This window comes from Sus scrofa, chromosome 5 (genome assembly GCF_054392235.1).
Source record: "Sus scrofa isolate SSC_HxYL_T2T_F1_AM1 chromosome 5, Sscrofa_HxYL_maternal_Yorkshire_Landrace_v2.0, whole genome shotgun sequence".
Classification (NCBI taxonomy): Eukaryota; Metazoa; Chordata; class Mammalia; order Artiodactyla; family Suidae; genus Sus; species Sus scrofa.
In genome coordinates, this window is record NC_139387.1 from 105995249 (window position 1) to 106015178 (window position 19930).

General features: G+C 39.0%; 1 protein-coding gene across 50 annotated transcripts in view; it reads right to left on the reverse strand.

The window, feature by feature from the left end:
• Positions 1-19930, reverse strand: part of TMTC2 (transmembrane O-mannosyltransferase targeting cadherins 2) — a 949512-nt gene that overhangs the window by 616353 nt on the left and 313229 nt on the right. For all 50 annotated transcript variants that reach the window (XR_014804529.1, XR_014804552.1, XR_014804560.1 and 47 more), the window contains one exon: positions 5494-5608. Coding sequence is in view for 1 of the 50 variants with exons in the window: in XM_021093031.2 (XP_020948690.2) it covers positions 5494-5608 (115 nt within the window). In the remaining 49 variants the exon portion in view is untranslated. The remainder of the gene's footprint in view (positions 1-5493; positions 5609-19930) is intronic.

The window sequence follows — 19930 nt, forward strand, 5'->3', positions numbered from 1 at the left end:
CTAACTTGGTGCTCCCTATAAACCCTTTTTCTGTCAATAAATTCAAGAATCACATCTTCTGGGTAATCAACCAGCTATAAAGCTGTGAGGGAGACAATGTGACAACAGCATTGTACTTGGGCCAGAACACATTAAACTTAAATCCCAGCCTTACCAACTGTGGGAAATATTGACTCTCTTTGAGCCTCAGTGTCTTCATCTATACAATGGGAATGTTAATGTCTATTTCATATATGTCAATTATAATTAAGAGAGTGACAATTAAAACGAAAAATATGGTGCCAGGCAGAAAAGAGATGTTTGCAAAACTACTTTTCTGTTCCTTCATTACCCTGTAAGTGGATTAAAAACAAAAACAAAAAACACTTTATACCACAGTCCTTGGATGTTGTGATTACGTTTGTTTTCAGTGCCTCCAGACTTCCTCTCAGGTGTCAAATATCTTTCTGCACGTTCTAGTTTCGAGTTCTGGGAGAACATTGAATAAATCCATTCATACAAAATGCTTCTAACAGAATAATTGATTCAATATTTCCTCTCACAACTCTGTAGACATAACTCTACTGAGTTTGAGTATTTTAAATTCCTTTGATATTTTCCTTTGATGATAACCAATCTGCTTTTTTTAGGGCTCTCATCTGGAAACATCTAGGACTTTTTCCATTTTATTTGAAGTACTAAAAATGTCAGCACATGTAGTCAACATTCACATTATGTAAGGCCTTCAACATCTGTGATCACCCTTCCTGGAAATATATTTGATAATTAGCTACAATGTGGATTCTGTCTTTCCCAACAAGGCAGAGGCCAGGAACTCCCTCACCTTCCAACTTTCTTCCAGCCAAAGTATCAGCACATGACTCAGTTTCCACCAATCAGATGCAACCTCAAGGGACTCAAAGTCAGAGGTGAGCAGATGGGGAGGAAGCTGAGCCCAGAAGCAGCATCTTCTACTGAATGTGGTGCTTGCTCTACGTGGTTCCTCATAGGCGACAGTGACTGGACTGTACGAGCTGCTGAGCCCCAAGGAAAATTGCAGGTTGGGGATTATTTCTGGCTGTGTAGAGCACTCTCAAGTCTGTGTGCTATAAAATATTCTCAGTAAATCCTGTTTCTGCTTAAACTGACAAGAATGGACTATTTAGTTTGCAGCTAAAAAATGTGACCCATACAAGACAAGTTTAGGAGTAGATCTATTTTCACTAATTTTGCTTTCAATATAATTATTAAAGACTTTTGTCCTATCTTGGAAATGTTCTCTATTTGTTGATAGCTATTTATCTGCTCTATGTTCTCCTTCATAAATTTTCTATTTATATTAACATTAACAAAACATTAAATTATGTATGTATGTGCCATACATAACTATATACAATATATACAGCATATAATTATATACATATATTTATATATACACAGACAAAAGTATATATCACATCTTGCATAAAGACTACATATATACTATACAGGCATGTACAGCCATGTACACACAGTTGTGTACTCTATATAACTATAGAAATATATATATAATTATTAGTGTATATATACTATTCTCAGTCTACCCCCCAACCCTTTATCTTTTCAGTCCTCATTTTCATGTCTTCAGTATTTTCCATTAAGTTCTGGGAAAATATCTCTAACATCTATTTAAACTATGAATCTATCAACTTTCCATTGCCTCTATTGCAGTCATGAAGTCAAGGATCCTATCAATTGCTTAGTAACCTTTTCTGCTGTTATACAGGTCCGCTTTCCAACTATCTATTTTATTTTCATGGATATATTCTGTATCAGTTAGGATAGGTTAGGTTACATTGTAATCATAAATATCCTACATCTGAGTGAATTAAGACAAAATTTATTTCATACTCACTCGACTTATCCAATCCAAGTGAGAAGGGAGCTTTGCCTCCCTGTGCTTACTTCAGGATCTATTTGCACAATTTTCAAGTCAGAGAAAGGGAAAAGCACCGCCTCCTACAATGTTGGCTTAAAAGTGATATACATCAGATTCACACGTCCAACAACCCCATGAGACCCATGAAGGCAGGAAAGTGCAACCCTATAATGTTTCTGGAAGGCAGAAGGCCAGATATATTGGGTACATGGCGTTAATACTTCCACAACACATAATGTTCTTGTGAATCACCTTGACAGGGACAACATGGAAGAGAAATGTTCTAATTTTACAGAAAGAGATCTTTACCCACACGGAGAATTAAAATGGGTCTGTTCGGAATGTCTACATCTCAAGCCTCTTGACATAAAGCATTTTGCCCCTTGATGGGCTCTTCCCATCTGGTCTCTTCTAGATGGAATGACTTTTTCCTTTTTCTTTTCCACTTTTCTGAGGAGCAATTTTTTCCTTATTAATAGATTCTTTGGGTTCCATGCATGGGGAACTAGCCAAGGAATGGGAAGTTAAATGAGTGCTTCAAACCATATCTTACCTTAAACTATGAAATTTTCGAAATTGCTGCTTTGGGTATTAAGTCAAATATTAACCCAGCTAAACTAGACACAAAGAGGAAGACAGCTGTCCTTTCCCTCACATCCAAAGGACCACCAAACTTTGCCAATTTTGTTTCCTAAATATCTTACAAAAGAACAGAGCTCTTGAAGAAAAAAAAATTCATATCGAATGCAATTCAGAACAATGCGGCATCCCCAGGGGAAATGTTCGCTCTAACACGGAGGAAGCCAAATCTTGATGGCTAACCATTCAGGGGGTTGGAAAACCAGTATCCTTTCTTCTTCTTTTCAGCAAACAAAGTCCTAATTAATTAGGAAAGAGGCTGGTGTTCATCCTGCACAGTAAACCTTCAAGAAATGCCTGAATTTGACAGTGCTGAAAAAATAAGTATCAAATGCATAGGGACTACCACCAAAGGGAAGAGGATTTGGCCAGGCTGCCGTGGTCACACTTGCCGTCAATTTAGGAAGGTACTGACTGAAGGCAACTTAGAGATTTTGCAGAAAGTTAAAGATCTGAAAAATAAATCCTAGGAGTTCCTGCTGTGGCTCAGGGGTAATGAACCCGACAGTATCCATGAGGAGGCAGGTTCGATCTCTGGCCTGGCTCAGTGGGCTAAGGTTCCAGCATTGCCTTGAGCTGTGGTGTAGGTCACAGATGCAGCTCGGATCTAGCATTGCTGTAGCTGTGGTGGAGGCTGGCTGCTGCAGCTTTGATTCGACCCCTAGTCTAGGAACTTCCATATGCTGCACGTGCAGCCCTGAAAAAAAAAAAACAAACAAAATTGTAAAGATTTCCATATCACCAATATATAACAAAAACGTTCCAGTGGTTTCCAGCACTAGGATAATAACCAAGGAAAAGTTATAAGCCATATATTTAACAAGGACTTTTTTTTTGGTAATGTTCTATTAACAAGTTTGCATGGGTAGACCTTGAATTTCAGATACTGATTTAATATGCAGCAAAACACCTTGCTGATGAAAGTACCTATTATCGTTATGATTAAGATGAATTAGCTTGCAGAATCTTGTGTGTTCGCATCCTTGGAAATGGTTTATTGTGACTAAAAGCATAGTGTTTTATTCAGGAAAAACAAAAAAGTCCTCTTCCCATCATAGCAGCTAACCTTGTCATGCAAATTAAAGTGTCTTTTAAAAATTATTTTCCCAGTGAAAGTTTCTGCAAACTATCAACTGACTGTAGTTCATTTTAAACATATACTGATAGTCCACTGAATCCTGATTTTTCTTTGCAGGTATCCGTTTTAGGAACCCTAAGCACTAATGTAGGGTGAAGGTATTAAACAAACCTCGCAACATCCTCTTTCCTCTCAAACAGACTTTGAATTTTTTTAAAACTTATTAAAAGCCAAGAAGGAAACCACTAAGATACAGTTACAGCAATAAACTCAAATTATAAACCCAAAGGTAGCTTATAAAACTTGCTTTAACTATTGTTCCCTGGGAAAGGGGTAGGTGAGAGCACATGGTTATGCAAGGACAATGCAAGGGATGCTTGTGGTGAGGGAAACTGCCTGTATTTTGACCAGAGTGATGAATACATAAACCTATATGTGTGATAAAAGCGCATAAAACTAAATACACACAGACACACACACGTAAAACTGGGGAAACCCAATAAAACCAGCGGATGCCACTAGTGTCAAAATACTGCCTGATACTGTATGGGAGTTGTACATGGTATCACCATTGGGATAACTGAATAAATGGTACAGGAATCTCTCTGTATTATTTCTTAACTCTATGCAAATCAGGATAAAAAAACATAATGTTCTACTCTTCTCAAAAGTCCATGTTCTAGGAGTTCCCGTCGTGGCGCAGTGGTTAACGAATCTGACTAGGAACCATGAGGTTGCGGGTTCGGTCCCTGCCCTTGCTCACTGGGTTAAGGATCCGGTGTTGCCGTGAGCTGTGGTGTAGGTTGCAGAAGCGGCTCGGATCCCGCGTTGCTGGGGCTCTGGCGTAGGCCGGCGGCTACAGCTCCGATTCAACCCCTAGCCTGGGAACCTCCATATGCCGCGGGAGCGGCCCAAGAAATGGCAAAAAGACAAGACAAGACAAGAAAAGACAAGACAAGACAAGAAAAGACAAGACAAGACAAGAAAAGAAAAAGTCCACTTTCTAAAACCTTCCAAATGTGCACCAATCCCTCTGTTATCTTGCTTTCCATGTAAAGTAACCCATGTAAGCGGAAACTTGTGTCTAGAAGCCAAGCTCAGAGCCCATGCATAGTGTGAACGTCACCTAGTGAAGCATTTAAGCAGAGATTTAACAGAATTAAATCAGGTAAGAGTGTGTGAGAAGGGGCAAACATACAGCTAATAGAACAAATAATGCCTTTTAAACAACTATGTAAGTTACCTGAGTGTCTTAAAAAATCCTCCTTTAATGCACTTTTACTCCATAGTCGCACAAAAAATTAATCTACCTTTTAATTGTTTAGTTAGTCTTCAAATTAATCTTTCTGAAAACAGATGGACTAAAGGTCTAAAAACATAACAACAGTGCTAATTATAGGGCCAGTGTGAGAACTTGATAGGCCTTCGGTATATTTGCATTTGATAATCCTCTACTAAAAAGCACAATAAAATGTATCTACATGATAATTAGAATAAAAATGCAAATATTGAGAGGCAGTTGACTAATTGTCATAACATTTGTTTTGGAGACATTTCATTAGATAGTTATTAATTTTAATTTTCCAATTTTCTTTTGTATGTTATGGATGATCATTTTTGAAGGGAAGGGAGAAAGGGCCTTAACAATTTTCAGAGAGCCCTAAACACTCATACACCCCACACACTATGCATTTCAACTGTAATGAATTAAATAGTCCTGACTGATCTTATCATGGCTAAAGAGCCTAATTCACCTTCAGAATGTGGAATAAGATGGTAAAATAAGGGGAATTAGTATAACTGATTTAATTACATCATATTCATTTAATACAGTTAACGCTACAGTGCTGGTCTCCCAAGGCACACAGCAAAAACTAACCTGAGCATGTGGGCAGCATTGAAGACCACGTCAAACTCCGTGCTGTCCAGTTCAGCTGCCTTTTTGGCCATCTCGGCTGCTTCGATGAGGCGAGCTTCTTCCAGAAGAAACTGACCTGCCAAGTATGAAAACAAGTGCTCTTCAACACGGAGAATAATAATCTTGCGAAACAACAAAAGCTGCTATAGGGAAAAAAGGGAAGAAGGAAGCGAAGATGTATATGCGCCGTGCAGTTATGTGCTCACTGGTGTCATATTTTATGGGCCTTTCCCTTAAGTGCAGGATATCTCAACACACCTCATCTGGTACATTAACAATTATTTTTTTCTTAAAAATCCTCCATAGACTATTGAAGCAAGAAAGAAACAAATTTGAAGATCTATTACAGACGTAAAAATGTTTTTAAAATGTAAAAAAAATATATTAAAAAAAGACTACTGAGAAGATGATTATTTTCTGAGGGTCAAAGTGTTGCAGGATTAAGACGCTATATTAGTTCTGCTAAATCCTCAGCTCGGGTACAAAATATTTTATTAAGCTACCAACCAACTGGTTTAAACAGTAGCTGTTTCACCTAAATGTCACTGTAATCATGATGCTGTATCACTAGTATAAAATTTAATTACTGGCTATAACCCTCTGAGATCCTAAGACGATAGTTGCTTTGTAGAAACAAAAGAAATATTACAAAGGAACTGAGTTGATTTAAATTATTGGTCCTTTAAAACAGCTTTTGTCTCTGATGCATAAGCACAAACAGGGCTACACATATTGAGATACACTTATGTCTTATATGTAAGTAATGCTAAAATTTTCAAAAGAACATAGAAAAGTTAGTTTAGCGTTAACTTAATTAGACTAATAAATACAGAAGAAATATTAACAACTTCAGATTTTTGAGATTGCTTTCGGGTCGGCTTTGCAAGGTTGGAATTAATGCAGATAGAACCACACAAATCTTTAAAACGTGTATCTTAGGAACTGTTATCTGATGTTATCCTAGAATCATATTGTAAAGGCACAGAAAATAACAAAATTTGGATCCAGTTTTAAGGCTGTAAACAGAGAGAACAGCCTGCATTTTTTTTATAGCTAGGGATTTATTAGCAGCAGAAGTAATGTTTGTTAAGCCTTATCTGATCAGATAATCAAGTGAAAACCAAATTAAGGGATGACAGATATGCAGAACCACCCATGCAACTGACAGGCTTAGAGAGTTGTTTTCTATCAGTTCCTTATTTGTGCTTTGGGATTCCTGTTTGCTGAAAGTTCAAGTCTTTAACAATATGGATGAAGTAATAAAAATGATTTGCAAGTCCTAAGGCACACAGAGAAACAGAAAAACCTAAAAAATGCTCAGGCCCCTCCTCCACCCCCATCCCCACCCTGAGCGGTGAGAAGAGTCTCCTGTTTACCGTCTCCCTAATACATAGTACGGACTGTCTTTTGACCTAAAGGGACTTAAAAAATACAGGGGAAACTTTCTGTTTCAAGGATTTAGAATAAACCACAGCCACCACTTGTTCGTAAGCATTTCTAAACTTCAGTGGGTAAGGCGTGGTGAGTAAAGCCAGGCCTAGGATTTTAATCCTACTTTTTAAAATGAAAAGAGAAAAGTTTTCAGGCCAGAAGTTGGAGATCCTTCAGTTGTTTCTCTAAAAACTTTTCCATGTACTTTCTTAGTTTGTCACCAAACATTTGGTCCTTTTCTTATCTCCCCAAACAAACAAAATTGTTGGGTCAAAAACGAAGAAAACAGAGTTGTAAATAGTTATGTTTATACATAGAAAAATGCATTACTGATGAAATTCACATAGATGCTAACTCTATAAACGTGGTGATAGGAGATTCAATTTAAAGTATATGAGGTTTTTCACAAAGTTCCCTGGTGGCCGAGCAGGTAAAGGATCTGGGATCTGGCATTGTCACTGCTGTGGCATGGGTTTGAATCCTGGCCTGAGAACCTCCACATGCCATGGACATGACCAAAAAAAGAAAAAAAAGAAAAAGAAAAAAAAAGGTACATGAGGTTTTAAAAGAGTAGAACAAAAGTTGCATCATCTGTGGCGCATACTTCAGAATAAGCATCTCCTTGCATACATCTCAGGAAAGGATACGAGGGCACATCAATTTCTCAGTTAGTTATCCTTTCATACATTAAAGAAAATTAAAACACAACATGTATTGCTCCCTGTCTTCAAGGCACATTTACTGAATTAAACGCATTAATAAATATATGAATGATGTGACAGTTAAACCAAGGATAATGCAGTCATTTATTAATTGTTCTTTTTTTTCCTTTCCAAATAGCAATTCATTCTGAAATGTATTCTGTATTTATAGTTAGAAAAATGCAATGATCAATGGAATAATGAAGGGTATTTTCTTAAAATTCATTATTCCAGATGGCAGAGGGCAAAGGAGATATGTAGATATACACACACAAGCTCTCGTTAAAGGAAGGAATGAAATCCAGACTGCACACACAGAAAGAGAGAGGGACAGTGACAAGACGTCTGTGTGACAGTGATACCTGATGCCACCAGAGGACACAGACCTGCAAGGTCCAGGGCAAAGCCTTTCAGATTCTGTTACTGCTGGACACAACGACAACCACGACAAAAGGAGGAAGATTAACTAGTGGTACACACTCAAATACCCAGTTTGTCAAATAGTTAAAAGCATTTCCTTACAGCTTCGGTAAGCTTTGCCATAGAACGTACTTTGCAGCAGCTTCCAAGATCCCCAAACTACATGAAACACGTAATTTTTAGTATCGTAAAGGGTGACAGAAAAAAATTCCCATGTGATCGGCTTATAACATAGAATTCATTCATCATGCTGGCATTCAGAAAAACCAGAACCCCACATATTAGTAAAGTATTTGCGTAATTCCCTACATTCTGCTCTCAACAGGCCATCTATCTCAATAGTCCAGTGTTAGTGATCTTCCTGATAAAAGCAGAAAATGTTACGGAGTGTGAATCATTTGGTATCTTTTTTAAGAAGTGAATGTGAAAATCCAAACCAAATGTGAAAGCCAGTTATAATTCCGCTCTGTTATGCAATGATGGTTTGTTTGAAATAGAGCCCACAGAGCAAGAAGCATTTCAAATATATAGAACCAACAGAAATAAGGAAAAAAAGACATACCAGGTTTCTTTTAAACAAATAATTATCCAAGGAGCCTAAATTCAAAACAAAGACCCTAAACTGATGTTACCAGAGGAACAGTAAGATACAAAACTTGCCCTTTTTCCTGAAAGATTTTACCTCAAAACACTCCTCTTCCGCCAGCTTCCTCTGTTTTTCTCCCACCAGACAGGGGCTCGGACGGTGAGCTGCTTCTGCTTCCCTAGCATGACCTGCTGCTTCACATTCTTACTTGTCCTGGACTTTCAGCCTGTAGGTTTCTCTGCCTTGTTCCACCCCCATCTCCAGGCCTGTCTCGCCTACCTAATTGTAATGGGACATCTTCTCTTTCTATGCCCTACAGCATTTCTTTCTGGGCGAATCCTTCTGTGATCTCTTTCCAGTAGGGTTAGAACTAGTTATGATTTAAATTCACTGTGATATAATGTACCACCTAAACCACAGCCCTTAAAACAGTAAAAGGGAATAGGGCTATTAATCGTGCTGGAAGAAGGGGGATTATGTGAGAAGTGTCCCAATACGGCTGTCCCACTGCAGCGCACATGACAGACAGGCTGTGCATCTCAGCCCTCTTGCCGTGATCACTACCGGGAAGTGAACTGTTTTATAAAACAAGGCACCGAACAATGGTTAGAAGTGCACGATACTAGCAGGTGAGACAGGATTGTTCTTCCCTGAAACATGTGCAGGTCTATAGTTGCACCCACGGAGACGAGCCAGATGCCAGATCCTGAAGCTCGGTGGGTAGGAGCTGCTACTGGGGCTTGGAGACAGGATGGAGCCAGGACACTACAGGGATTGATGGGCATTAGAAAAGGAAAGTAAGGAAATCTGATGAGGTCAAGCAGTCTGAGGAATCCATCCACTCTGGTGGATTCCCTAAGACCGGAAAGCTTGCCTTTCCCAGTGGTTCTCATGCTTTACTGCACATCAGAATCATCTAGGGGATTTGACACACTCTTGACAAACCTGGAGTTTTTAGACACACTAGGTCTGGGGTGGAGCCTGTGATCTGCATGTTTAAAGTTCCCCCTGGAAGCTGATGCGGCCAGTCCAGCACCCACGACTGGAGAATCAGTTGTCTTCTGGGAACAAGAAAATAAATGTTTTGCATCCATACTCTGGACTCTGTGTCTGGGATTAAATACCAGTTACACTGAGCTCTTCCGGGAATCAGCTGCCTGTGACATGCCCTTCCTTATATTACAGGCATAATGACCAGAATGGCTAGAAATACACATGTGTATGAATCAGATATATTCACTACATATCGGTTTAACTTTCTTAAGCTCCAAGTAAGGAAACTGAAGAGTTTTATCCCTCATTTGCAGACTAGAACTCCGAGAAGTCCTTTCTCTGTCACCTATGGTACACAAACACCTTCTTTGTGTTTGATAATTAAATAGAATTTCAAATAAAGAAACCAAAAACATTCAAGTAAAATACATTTTGTTCTCCTCGGTGTATTGTGCTAGCACACTTGAGAATTGTTTCTTTGGTTTGTAATTTGTCTTACCCAAGTTAATTATCATCATCTTCATTTCATTGTCTCTAATCAAAGGGAGGGAAAAAAAAAAAAAAAACAAGATGAGAAGTTATAAAGAAAAAACAAAGACATTTGAATAGGGAAAAGCTGAAGAGGATATAAAAAGAGTAATTCTCTAGAGGTCCAGATACAAAGAATGTAAGTTTCCCTACAGGCAAAAATGGGAAAGAAGAAAAAGCAGTCGACTCTTCTGGATTCAAATGCTTCAGCATTAGAGGTATACAGCCCTTCTTCTCTGGACAATTCTCTCACTGAATGACTGAAACTACTTGGTAGATTTTTACCAGCATATCAATATGACAAGCCTGTGAAGATCAGCCTTTCATTAATGCCTGGATTTAAAAAGCTCTACTGGAAGGTAGAAATCCATAAAATTGTAATCTGGCCTTAAGCTGTGGGCTCAAATACTGCTTTGTAGAAGTTCTGCATATAAACTCTCCTGATTAGTTGGGACTGTCACTTCCTAACTACGATGAAAAATTCACTCTTATGATCAATGCAACTAAATTAAGGAGCTGAAACAATCTGTAATAAGTGTCATGATGATCCAGTTCTCTTTAGAAAAAAATCATTCACACATAGCTTTAAACAATCGTCAAAGACAAAGGAAAATCTTATTGATAAAACAATAGCTAGAACATAGATAGCCTTTGCATTAAAATAGTTGCCCTTGGGAGAGGACCCCGGGTGATCAATTATCAGAATTGTCTTCCTTCCACTCATACCACCCTGGCTCAAGCCATCATCTCCCCCTGGATTATAGCAGTAACTTCCTAACTGATCTTCGTGCTTCTGCCTTTGGTTCTGCAGGATATACTCAAAGCAGCAAATCAAAGAGACCCTGTAAGATGCCATTACTCTCCAGTGGACCCGGGGAACGTGAAAGTCATTGCACTCGTCTGCCTGTCAACTGCCTGGTGTGACCAGCATGGAATTCTCCGTCAATCCCCACACGAATTCTCTGACCTCGTCTTCTTTGTCTCCAACTACTCTCTCTCTCTTGGTCACTATGTCTGTACTAGCCTCTTGCTATTCCTCGAACACACTGAAGGAACAAAGACCCTGGCGTCAGACTCTTGTCATTCCCTTCATCTGGAATGCTCTTCCCTCAGACAGCACTGTGGCTCACTCTCTTCCTGCCACTTGGCAGAGATTTAATAAATATGTGTTCCATGACAGGATGGAAAGAACTAATCATCTTCCTATGCGGCTGCTTCATCTTCCAGAGCAAGTTAGACCCTAGTCAGCCCAGCGCACCAGCCACTTGCCAATTCATATCCTCTCACCTCACAGTGATTTTAGGCAGGGCTGCAGTGAACGGTCACACATGCTGGGCACTGCACATTTCCCAAGGGTGCCACTCAAAATGAAGTCTCTACGGATGTACCTCTTGGACGTAAGCAACACAGGGCCTTACTGAATTTCCCTTGGAATACAACAAATAATCCAGATGTCAAGTACAACTTCAAAGATATCTGAACTCCACAGGAGGTCAAAGTACGTAAGGTGGCTAAAATTATATTCCATCAGACTACGGAATAAATTCAATAGTTTGATTAAGGAAGAAATTATAGGTTAATGCAACCCAAGATATATATTGTGCCTTGTATACATAAAATCTGTTGACATCTGCCATGAGGGATAAGAAGATAAATGCATCGTTTATCCTTGGAACAGCTCCCATCTAGCTGAGGAAATAAGCGATTATGGAGAGAAGTTTAACCATCAAGTAGATATAAATTTGAAAAATGAGCTGTGCAAGGTATCACAAGCTAAATGCATCACTTCTGGAGGTGAACCGTTTGGTTTTGCCCAACTTATAATTAAATTTAAATATACTTAAAGGGCCCAAGTAAGTGTATCATCTGAATTTTTACAAAGTAATTACAGTCATATAATCAGAAGCCAGATCAGGAAAGAGAACGTTACTCCTATTCAGAAGTAATTATCTATACGTGAGGGCTTTTCCCAAAAAATCAGGTGACTGGAACAGGGACACGCCACAGTGGAAGAATTGGGTGGACTGGTTTTGGTGGCATTTAACGGCAGCAAGAAGACTGGGTCGAGCGGTGCTGAGGGGGCCCTTCTTGAGATGCTTCTTCAATTGGGGGTGAGGGTGATACCACATGCCTGGTAAGATAAGGTAGGTGACAATCCAAGGGTCCAGATTTAGAAGAGCTACTGAAGAAATTCTGCTACTTGTTAATGTGTGCTTATTATGCCTGGGAGAAATAAAATTACAGAGGGGAATCTTCTCATTTGCTTCTCTGGAAGGAAGCTTCCTGAATGTCTGAGCGAGGTATGCTCTCTCTCTTCAAACCCATCTCTCTCTCCTGTCTTTCTATTAGTTTTCTTGCTTTAGGTTTGTGAGTGTTGGCAGCCAGAGTTAATGAAAGCTCTGGTTTACGGAGACAGACTCAGTGGGATAAATGCACCACAGTTACTGGTCAAGAAAACGGGTCGGCTGGTGAACTGGGGAAAAGGAAGCCCCGGAGATCAATGCGGATGATCCACTTTGAGGCTGGAAGGCTCTGGATCTGTCTCTAAGCGAGCGTGAGACCAAGAACTTGCCCTGAATTGGACAGGTGGCCTGAAAGTTGTCCAGTATAAAGGACATTAGGGGAGCAGCACACTGGGGTTCTGTGCTCACCCAGAAAGGAGGCAGGGAGGCTAGCCTTGCTTTATTCCATTTATTTTCCGCCTAACTCTTTCCAGGAGGATTCTGAGATACTACAAAACTACTGAGGAAGTCTGAAGATGGTCGGATGGGGAGTGGGAATGGGGGGGGTGGCAAGGAGGAAGAGAGGGGAGAGTAGGGAGGGGCTGAAGAGATTGGAGAGAGGGGAGGAGCCAGAAAAGGAGCACTGGGTTGGGGCACCCAATCCCATTAAAGGTTTAAGCAACATACAGACTCAACGGGGATTCAATAGCTTCATCAAGGAGAATATGTCATGCTAAGACTTCAAACAAGCTGAGTTGCATCACCTAGAGATGCAGAGAAAGGCATCATGAGAGTGGGGTGCAGCCTAATCGAAGGCAGAGGTAAGCAGCCTCGTTTTGTTCTGGGACATCGTACAACCAGAGACAACGGAGCTGAGCTGTTAGGGAAGGAGATGAGGCGGACAGAGGACTCAAACACAGACAGGGAAATCCCTCGGAATCTGCCTCTACGTTACAGAGGGTGGCAACCGAACGGAAAACGTGGTCAGAGAGTCTACATCCTCTTTCTAAGCAGAGCTCAGACTGGTCTCTTTGAGCTCCATGCCATCTCCACAGGCTTTTCGAAAGTACTCACGATACATCCACGGGGGATGGAGAAGTTCATGGGAGGGTATAGGAACTCTGAGAACAACTGTTCTAATTCAGCAGAGGCAGAAAGCAAAGGAGAATTTCCAAGGGCATTACATCGCTAAATCAAAATGGCTCATCCTGGCAAAACGGTACTTGTCTTTCTCCTTCCTCCCTTCTCCTTCTTTCCCTCTAGACAATTACTTGTGATTTCTAATCCTCCTTTTTACAAGCAGTCTTTCCCTTTCTCCCTGATCTTTCTGTTTGCATGTTGATAGGCAAGGGTTTCTTCTTGTTTGTAACTCCTAGGTCTTTATTCTGCCTCCTCTTCCTTAGATTTCTGTTCTGTATTTATATACCTTATTCAACAACTTTTCTCTACCGTTAATTCATTCTGCAGGATATTAGCATGCTTCCATTATAGTTCTAAAAGAATAATCAGCCACTGTTACAATTTCCTGAGCATTTACTACAGGCTATTTGTTTTATGAAATTGTAAATGAAGTCAGCCCTGGTGTCACTTTGGAATCTCAGAAGCAGGGGGTTGCGAGCATTTTCCACATGGGGAAATGGGAGCACTGAGAGGTTAAGACATCTGCACAACTAACAAGTGGCCAACTGTGTGACAGTGTGCCAGGCTGCATGACATCTGATGGCTATCACCACAGTGAGTTGGTTTTTAAATGTATTTTATGGAAAATGTTTATAAGACACAAGTTTACCCTGTGTAGGAATTATACATCCATATTTATTTATATATTAAGATTTTTAGTTTCACTGTGAAACGTGAAATTGTATATAGTGTTTATATTTTATATAAATTTTATTTGAAGTGTTTATTTATATTTTAAGTAATATTTTGTATTACTTTATATAAAAGATGACTGGAAATGACATTTAAAAGGCCAATAAGGAGTGACTCCAAAGTAATAAATTTTATATATATACACAATTCTTACCTATTTCTTTCTCAAATGAAAAATCAGAAAGTACCAAGAACAGAATGTCTGCATGAATTCCACAAAGATTTCTCCCTCTTGCTTTCAAGTCTTTTATGTCTTAAGAATCCATGGATGTAAAATATCTGTGTTCATTTCTTATGCTGACACGAGGGGTGATGACAGTGCCACACAGCAGTCAGGAGTGTTGTGGTTCAAAGGCTGCCTCTCTGCGAAGCGGCACTGAAATCCTGGGTAACGCTTTACAGCTTGGTGACCTCACCTTCCTCCCTGTGAAACGGAGACGGTCAGGTAACCTCATCCCTGTGTTTTTGCGGGGATCAAATGAGACGATACATGTGAATTTCTCAGGACATAAAAGCCCTTAGCAAATGTTTGTACTTTCACATAGTTGATGCATTCATCATGGAAATATGGTATTTATTGGACAATTGGGGCAAGATGCTTTTCCCTGCTTTTTATTCCTTTCTTAATTGTTTTAATGTCTTCAATTTTACATGTTGAGTTCTGTTAAATAATTTTTGCATAATTATTTGGTGACTATAATAATTTCCCCATCTTTTCTACAGACAAAACTATTGATTAAGATACTTGTTCTTTCCCATTGTGTTATTTATTCCTTCTAAAACTCACATGCTCATTAAAGAAAACAAAATAGAAAACATTAAGCCTGTTTGTTAAACACCCCAAAAATTGCCTGCAAAAATCCAAAAAGCTAAAATATCCATCCTTAACAGTCTGCTTGTTTTACTTTGCTTTTTTAACGATGTCGTTATTTTGTTTGCTTTAGTAATTCTTCATCTACAGTAACACAGATAGTTGCCTCTGTTATTACTCTTCTCTATAAATTTAATTTGATTTATAATATTTCATCAAGAGGAATAACCCTAATTTATTTAATTACTTTCCTTTTTCAGGCATTTAGGTGCTTTCCTAGTTTTGCTTCGGATAAACATCAATGATGTGCTCCAGTTACTGTCGTTCTTAATAATCTTAAATACAGAAAAAAGTCATATTTTCTTAAGCTATATTACCAGGAATTACTGAGAATAAGTGCTACAGCTGCTGAAAGGAATTCATTGTTACTTGAATTTCTTTGATTGCTAATGAAATACATCTTTTAAAACTTGCTACATTTCCTCTTCTGAGAATTGTTTGTTCATATCCTGTGGTCTTTGTATTCTATTTTCTTTGCAGTCTTACAGAGTTTCTCATGTCTTAAGTAGCCTAATCTTTAATTATCTGCTTTTAAGGAAATGATTTCCTATCACTGTACTGTTTTTCCTTTAACTGTATTCCTTTTTGGGCCCATGTTAATCATTGAATTTCTCCTTTATTTGTGGCTTTTAAGCTGAGATAATCCCTTCCCTGTTTCTTCCAATTTTACTCATGGGAAAGTTTTAATTTTAAAAGTCTCTGGAGAGTCTCTTACATAAAATGCACATAGGTATGAAGTTTAAATTATTAAGCACAATTTAAAACAAAAATCATAGGTAATACATGAAATAGTCTGGAACAACATTTAGAAAAATCCTATTCTAATTATATACCTGTGACCTGCCTGGGCTGTCCTCGGAGCAATAAAGACAGACAAAAACACTGATATTTTAATAAAATGTTAGGGTGTTAAACATTACACATAACTGTAATCTCAGTGCAACTTTTGCAAAGGCTAAAAATGTACTTTCATTTTTAATCCAGAAAATACCATTATTTAGCTCATTATTTAATTTTTAAAATAGTCTTATAATTTCTGGTGACTAAAAATGAAATGTTACAACATACTAACCTCAGTTCATTGCCATATTCTATTCTAATTATGGATAATAAAAGTAACCACAGGCCTCTCATCAATTCCATCTATTACATTTTCTTCAAACTGCTTCTTTTAGCGTTCATTGATAATAAATCAAACCCAATATTTTAAGTTTCCTCTAGTACCTACTTTTTAAAATGAAGTTTTATATATATATATATATATATATATATATACACATCTTCCTGCAGAAAAACAGCCTACAATATTAATGGTAGAAAGTTTTGCCTTAAAACTTGAAAGATAGGATTTTCATGTTCTTCTCCCACTACAGACATATGCTGAAAATTCTGATCAGGAGAGTCGCTTGAAAATTCTGAATTTTTCATTATCTTAAACAAATGTAATTGGAATCCATTCCTACGTCATAGGGGTTTGATAATGACCAAAAAAAGACCAGGGTCAGAAAACAATGGGTAAGATCATAAAGCGTTTGCTAAGAGTAGTGAAGCATTTTCAGGAGTCTACACTTGTGGATAGTCATCCCACCCCAAAATAATTCAGATAATTATAGTTTTTTTAAAAAGTGCACCCTTCTCTGTGGGCCCAAGAGGAAGCGTGATGGAATGGCTGATCCTCAGTGTTAGAAATGATTTCATGGTTGCCTGGACCAGCCCTCTCACCATTCCCAATGCTTGAATTTTCCCTACTATCCTTATAAACTCACACTTGAAAAATCTTTGATGGGCACTCATTTCATAACCTGACAGCTCATAATTTAGATGTTCCTCCTTCTCTGGAGCCAGAAGGTGTCTCCTCTAGCATCTAGCTATGATCCTGGTTCTGTTCTTGAGCTATTCCCCAGACACATGCTATACCTTCTGCCTCAAGCACCTTCTCTGCTTTAATGTGCTCAGTGCATCCCCTTATTTCTACAGTTTTGTCTGGCGAACTCCTCTTTATGTTTCAGATATAGCCTCCACGTACCACACATAGCTCTCTCGGACTCCAGCCACCCCGGTCAAGGCCCTCTAGTTGATACCGTGGCTCCTTTTTAGAACTAATCATAATTGCAACTGAATCATTATTTTTATACTTTGTGCCTCCCTCACCAGTTTGTGTCTACAGAGTCCATCTTCTTTGTTCCAATGTCCCTACATCTCGAGGGGTGCTTGCGAAAGACTCAGCTGGAGGAAGAAGATCAGGACTCATCACTGTGTAGCTGAATTCTTAGAACTGAACACCGTCACTCGGAGAGAGTGTCAATAACGAAGAAAACAGGCTAAAGGCCTTTTCAGAAACACATGGTGAAGAGGCAGAAAGAACTGTCTCAATAGCGTTTCTCACAATCGGCTCTCTTTTAACTTTTTATGCTTTGGTGCATAATATCTGATGACTTCCCATCTGCCCCAGACTGATACATCATAGGTATCTTATTAACAAATTATACTGGTTTGTTTCAGTCTACATCAAATTTACTACCATGAATAGTCTTGTTTTGACTTTCATTCTTTTGGCAGAAGCTTTCTACTGGAGCCCAAGGGAAATTCAGGGAGAATCCTATGCAATTACAGGCCCGCATGAGATATCAAGGCACTAAATGCTCACCTTTGACATTTGTAAACTAAATTCTAAAGAACTCCTTATGTTTTGTTTTATATAGGCATGTTAATACACTATCAGCTTGATATGATACAACAGTGTAGTATTACTGATAGCATAGTTTGAAACCTATCTTTTATACATTCCTTAAAGTTTTGGATGAAAGACCAGTGAGAAATTAAGTGTATAGTAGCAACAACATGAAATGTGAGTATTGGGACATTTTGGAAGCCCACATCAATCCTTCCACTTGACAGAAGAGGAATCTTAATTCCAGAGACTATAGGTATCACAGAGGCCATTTTCTTGTCCAAGAAAATGCATACCAAGATTTTTTTTTTTTTTTTTTTTTGGTCTTTTTGCCATTTCTTGGGCCACTCCTGTGGCATATGGAGGTTCCCAGGCTAGGGGTCGAATCGGAGCTGGTCGAATAAATAACCAATTTATTAAACCAGTTTTATAAACCTGCCTTGCTTTCTCTCTTACAAGCCAATTTGAGGGGGGAAAAAAAAAAAGCAATCACTAATGAAATCCCTTCTCCGAAGATATAAAACTGGTGGATTCAAAATACAAATAAGTAATAGTACTTTTAAATACTGCCTCCTAATTGACACTGCAGCCAATATAGATTCCTATAATTTCCTCTGTCTAGTCCCAACTGGATGGCATATTACAAGTCACTTGTATCATTAACAAGCAAATAAAAAGCACATAATCACCCAGCAGAGTGAATATCCGACAGAATAAAATTCATCTACTCTGGCGTTTTCATTGGCATTTGCAAAAGCATTTAAAAAAAAAATAAAGGGTTCAAAACAACATTTAACATTTCATTTACATTTCATTGACATTACATAAACATTCATTTAACATTAAAATTTCACTTAAACATTTATTTTTAAGCTGAGGGAGTGCTATTATTCATTCAGTCCATGGGTATAAACACCCTAAGAATATCCATAACCAGCAAGTTAGGGACAAACTGATATAAGAATCGTGGTATGGAGTTCCCGTCGTGGCTCAGTGGTTAACGAATCCGACTAGGAACCATGAAGTTGCGGGTTCGATCCCTGGCTTTGCTCAGTGGGTTAGGGATCCGGCGTTGCCATGAGCTGTGGTGTAGGTTGCAGACGTGCCTCAGATCCTGCGTTGCTGTGGCTCTGGTCTGGGCTGGTGGCTCCAGCTCTGATTGGACCCCTAGCCTGGGAACCTCCATATGCCACAGGAGTGGCCCAAGAAATGGCAAAAAGACTAAAAAAAAAAAAAAAAAAAAAAAAATCTTGGTATGCATTTTCTTGGACAAGAAGTAATAAAATTCTAATGAAAAAACTCTGAATCAATGTTGGGAGCTCCATCCAGTTCTAAAATGGAGAGTATACTAAACTGACTCAACATTTACTGTACATTTTGAGATGGGGCGATGTGCTGGATAACGATGAGGTAAATACGGAAAACAGCTCCTCTCTATTATCTTAGACTCTTCTAAGAAAAAGTGTACAAGTTCAACATAAAGAATCACATTCCTACAAAACTCCCCAGTCCAAGCCACCGTCAGTTCTGCCTGTCAGATAGCAAGAGAGTTCCCCTGGCTCTCCTCGGACCTTTCTCTAGTCCTGTCTTGTCCACGTGGTCCCCTCCCCTGCCCTGAAAATAAAACGCAAACTCCCTACGTGGTTACAAAGTCCCAGGGGTTCTGCCTCCTCTCGGGTCTCACCCCCCACTTTCCTGTAAGGGTCACTTCTTTCTCTGCTGTGACCACAGGCTTGGGCTTGCCCGTGACCTCCGAACTTCTGGTTTCTTTTCTCTGAAGAGCACTCATCTGGCTCTTCAAAGAGATGGGCATAAGCTTACAGATTTCAGATGTCATCTCCTCAAAGATGCTTTACCTGACCATTTGGTTTCATGGAGGACCCACTGTTCACCACATCACCTGCTAGAAATGACATCATCCTGTTTATATCCTACCTAGCTAGCAGGACTCACTCTCTGAAAATAGAACAGTGCTTTGCATCTATTAGACACATCTTATACATATTAAAATTAAGAAACACCTGTCCCTAAGAACTTCAAGCTAAGTCATGACGTATATGAATTGGACATTTTAAAGCTGTGCACAGAAGGGATGGCTGATCA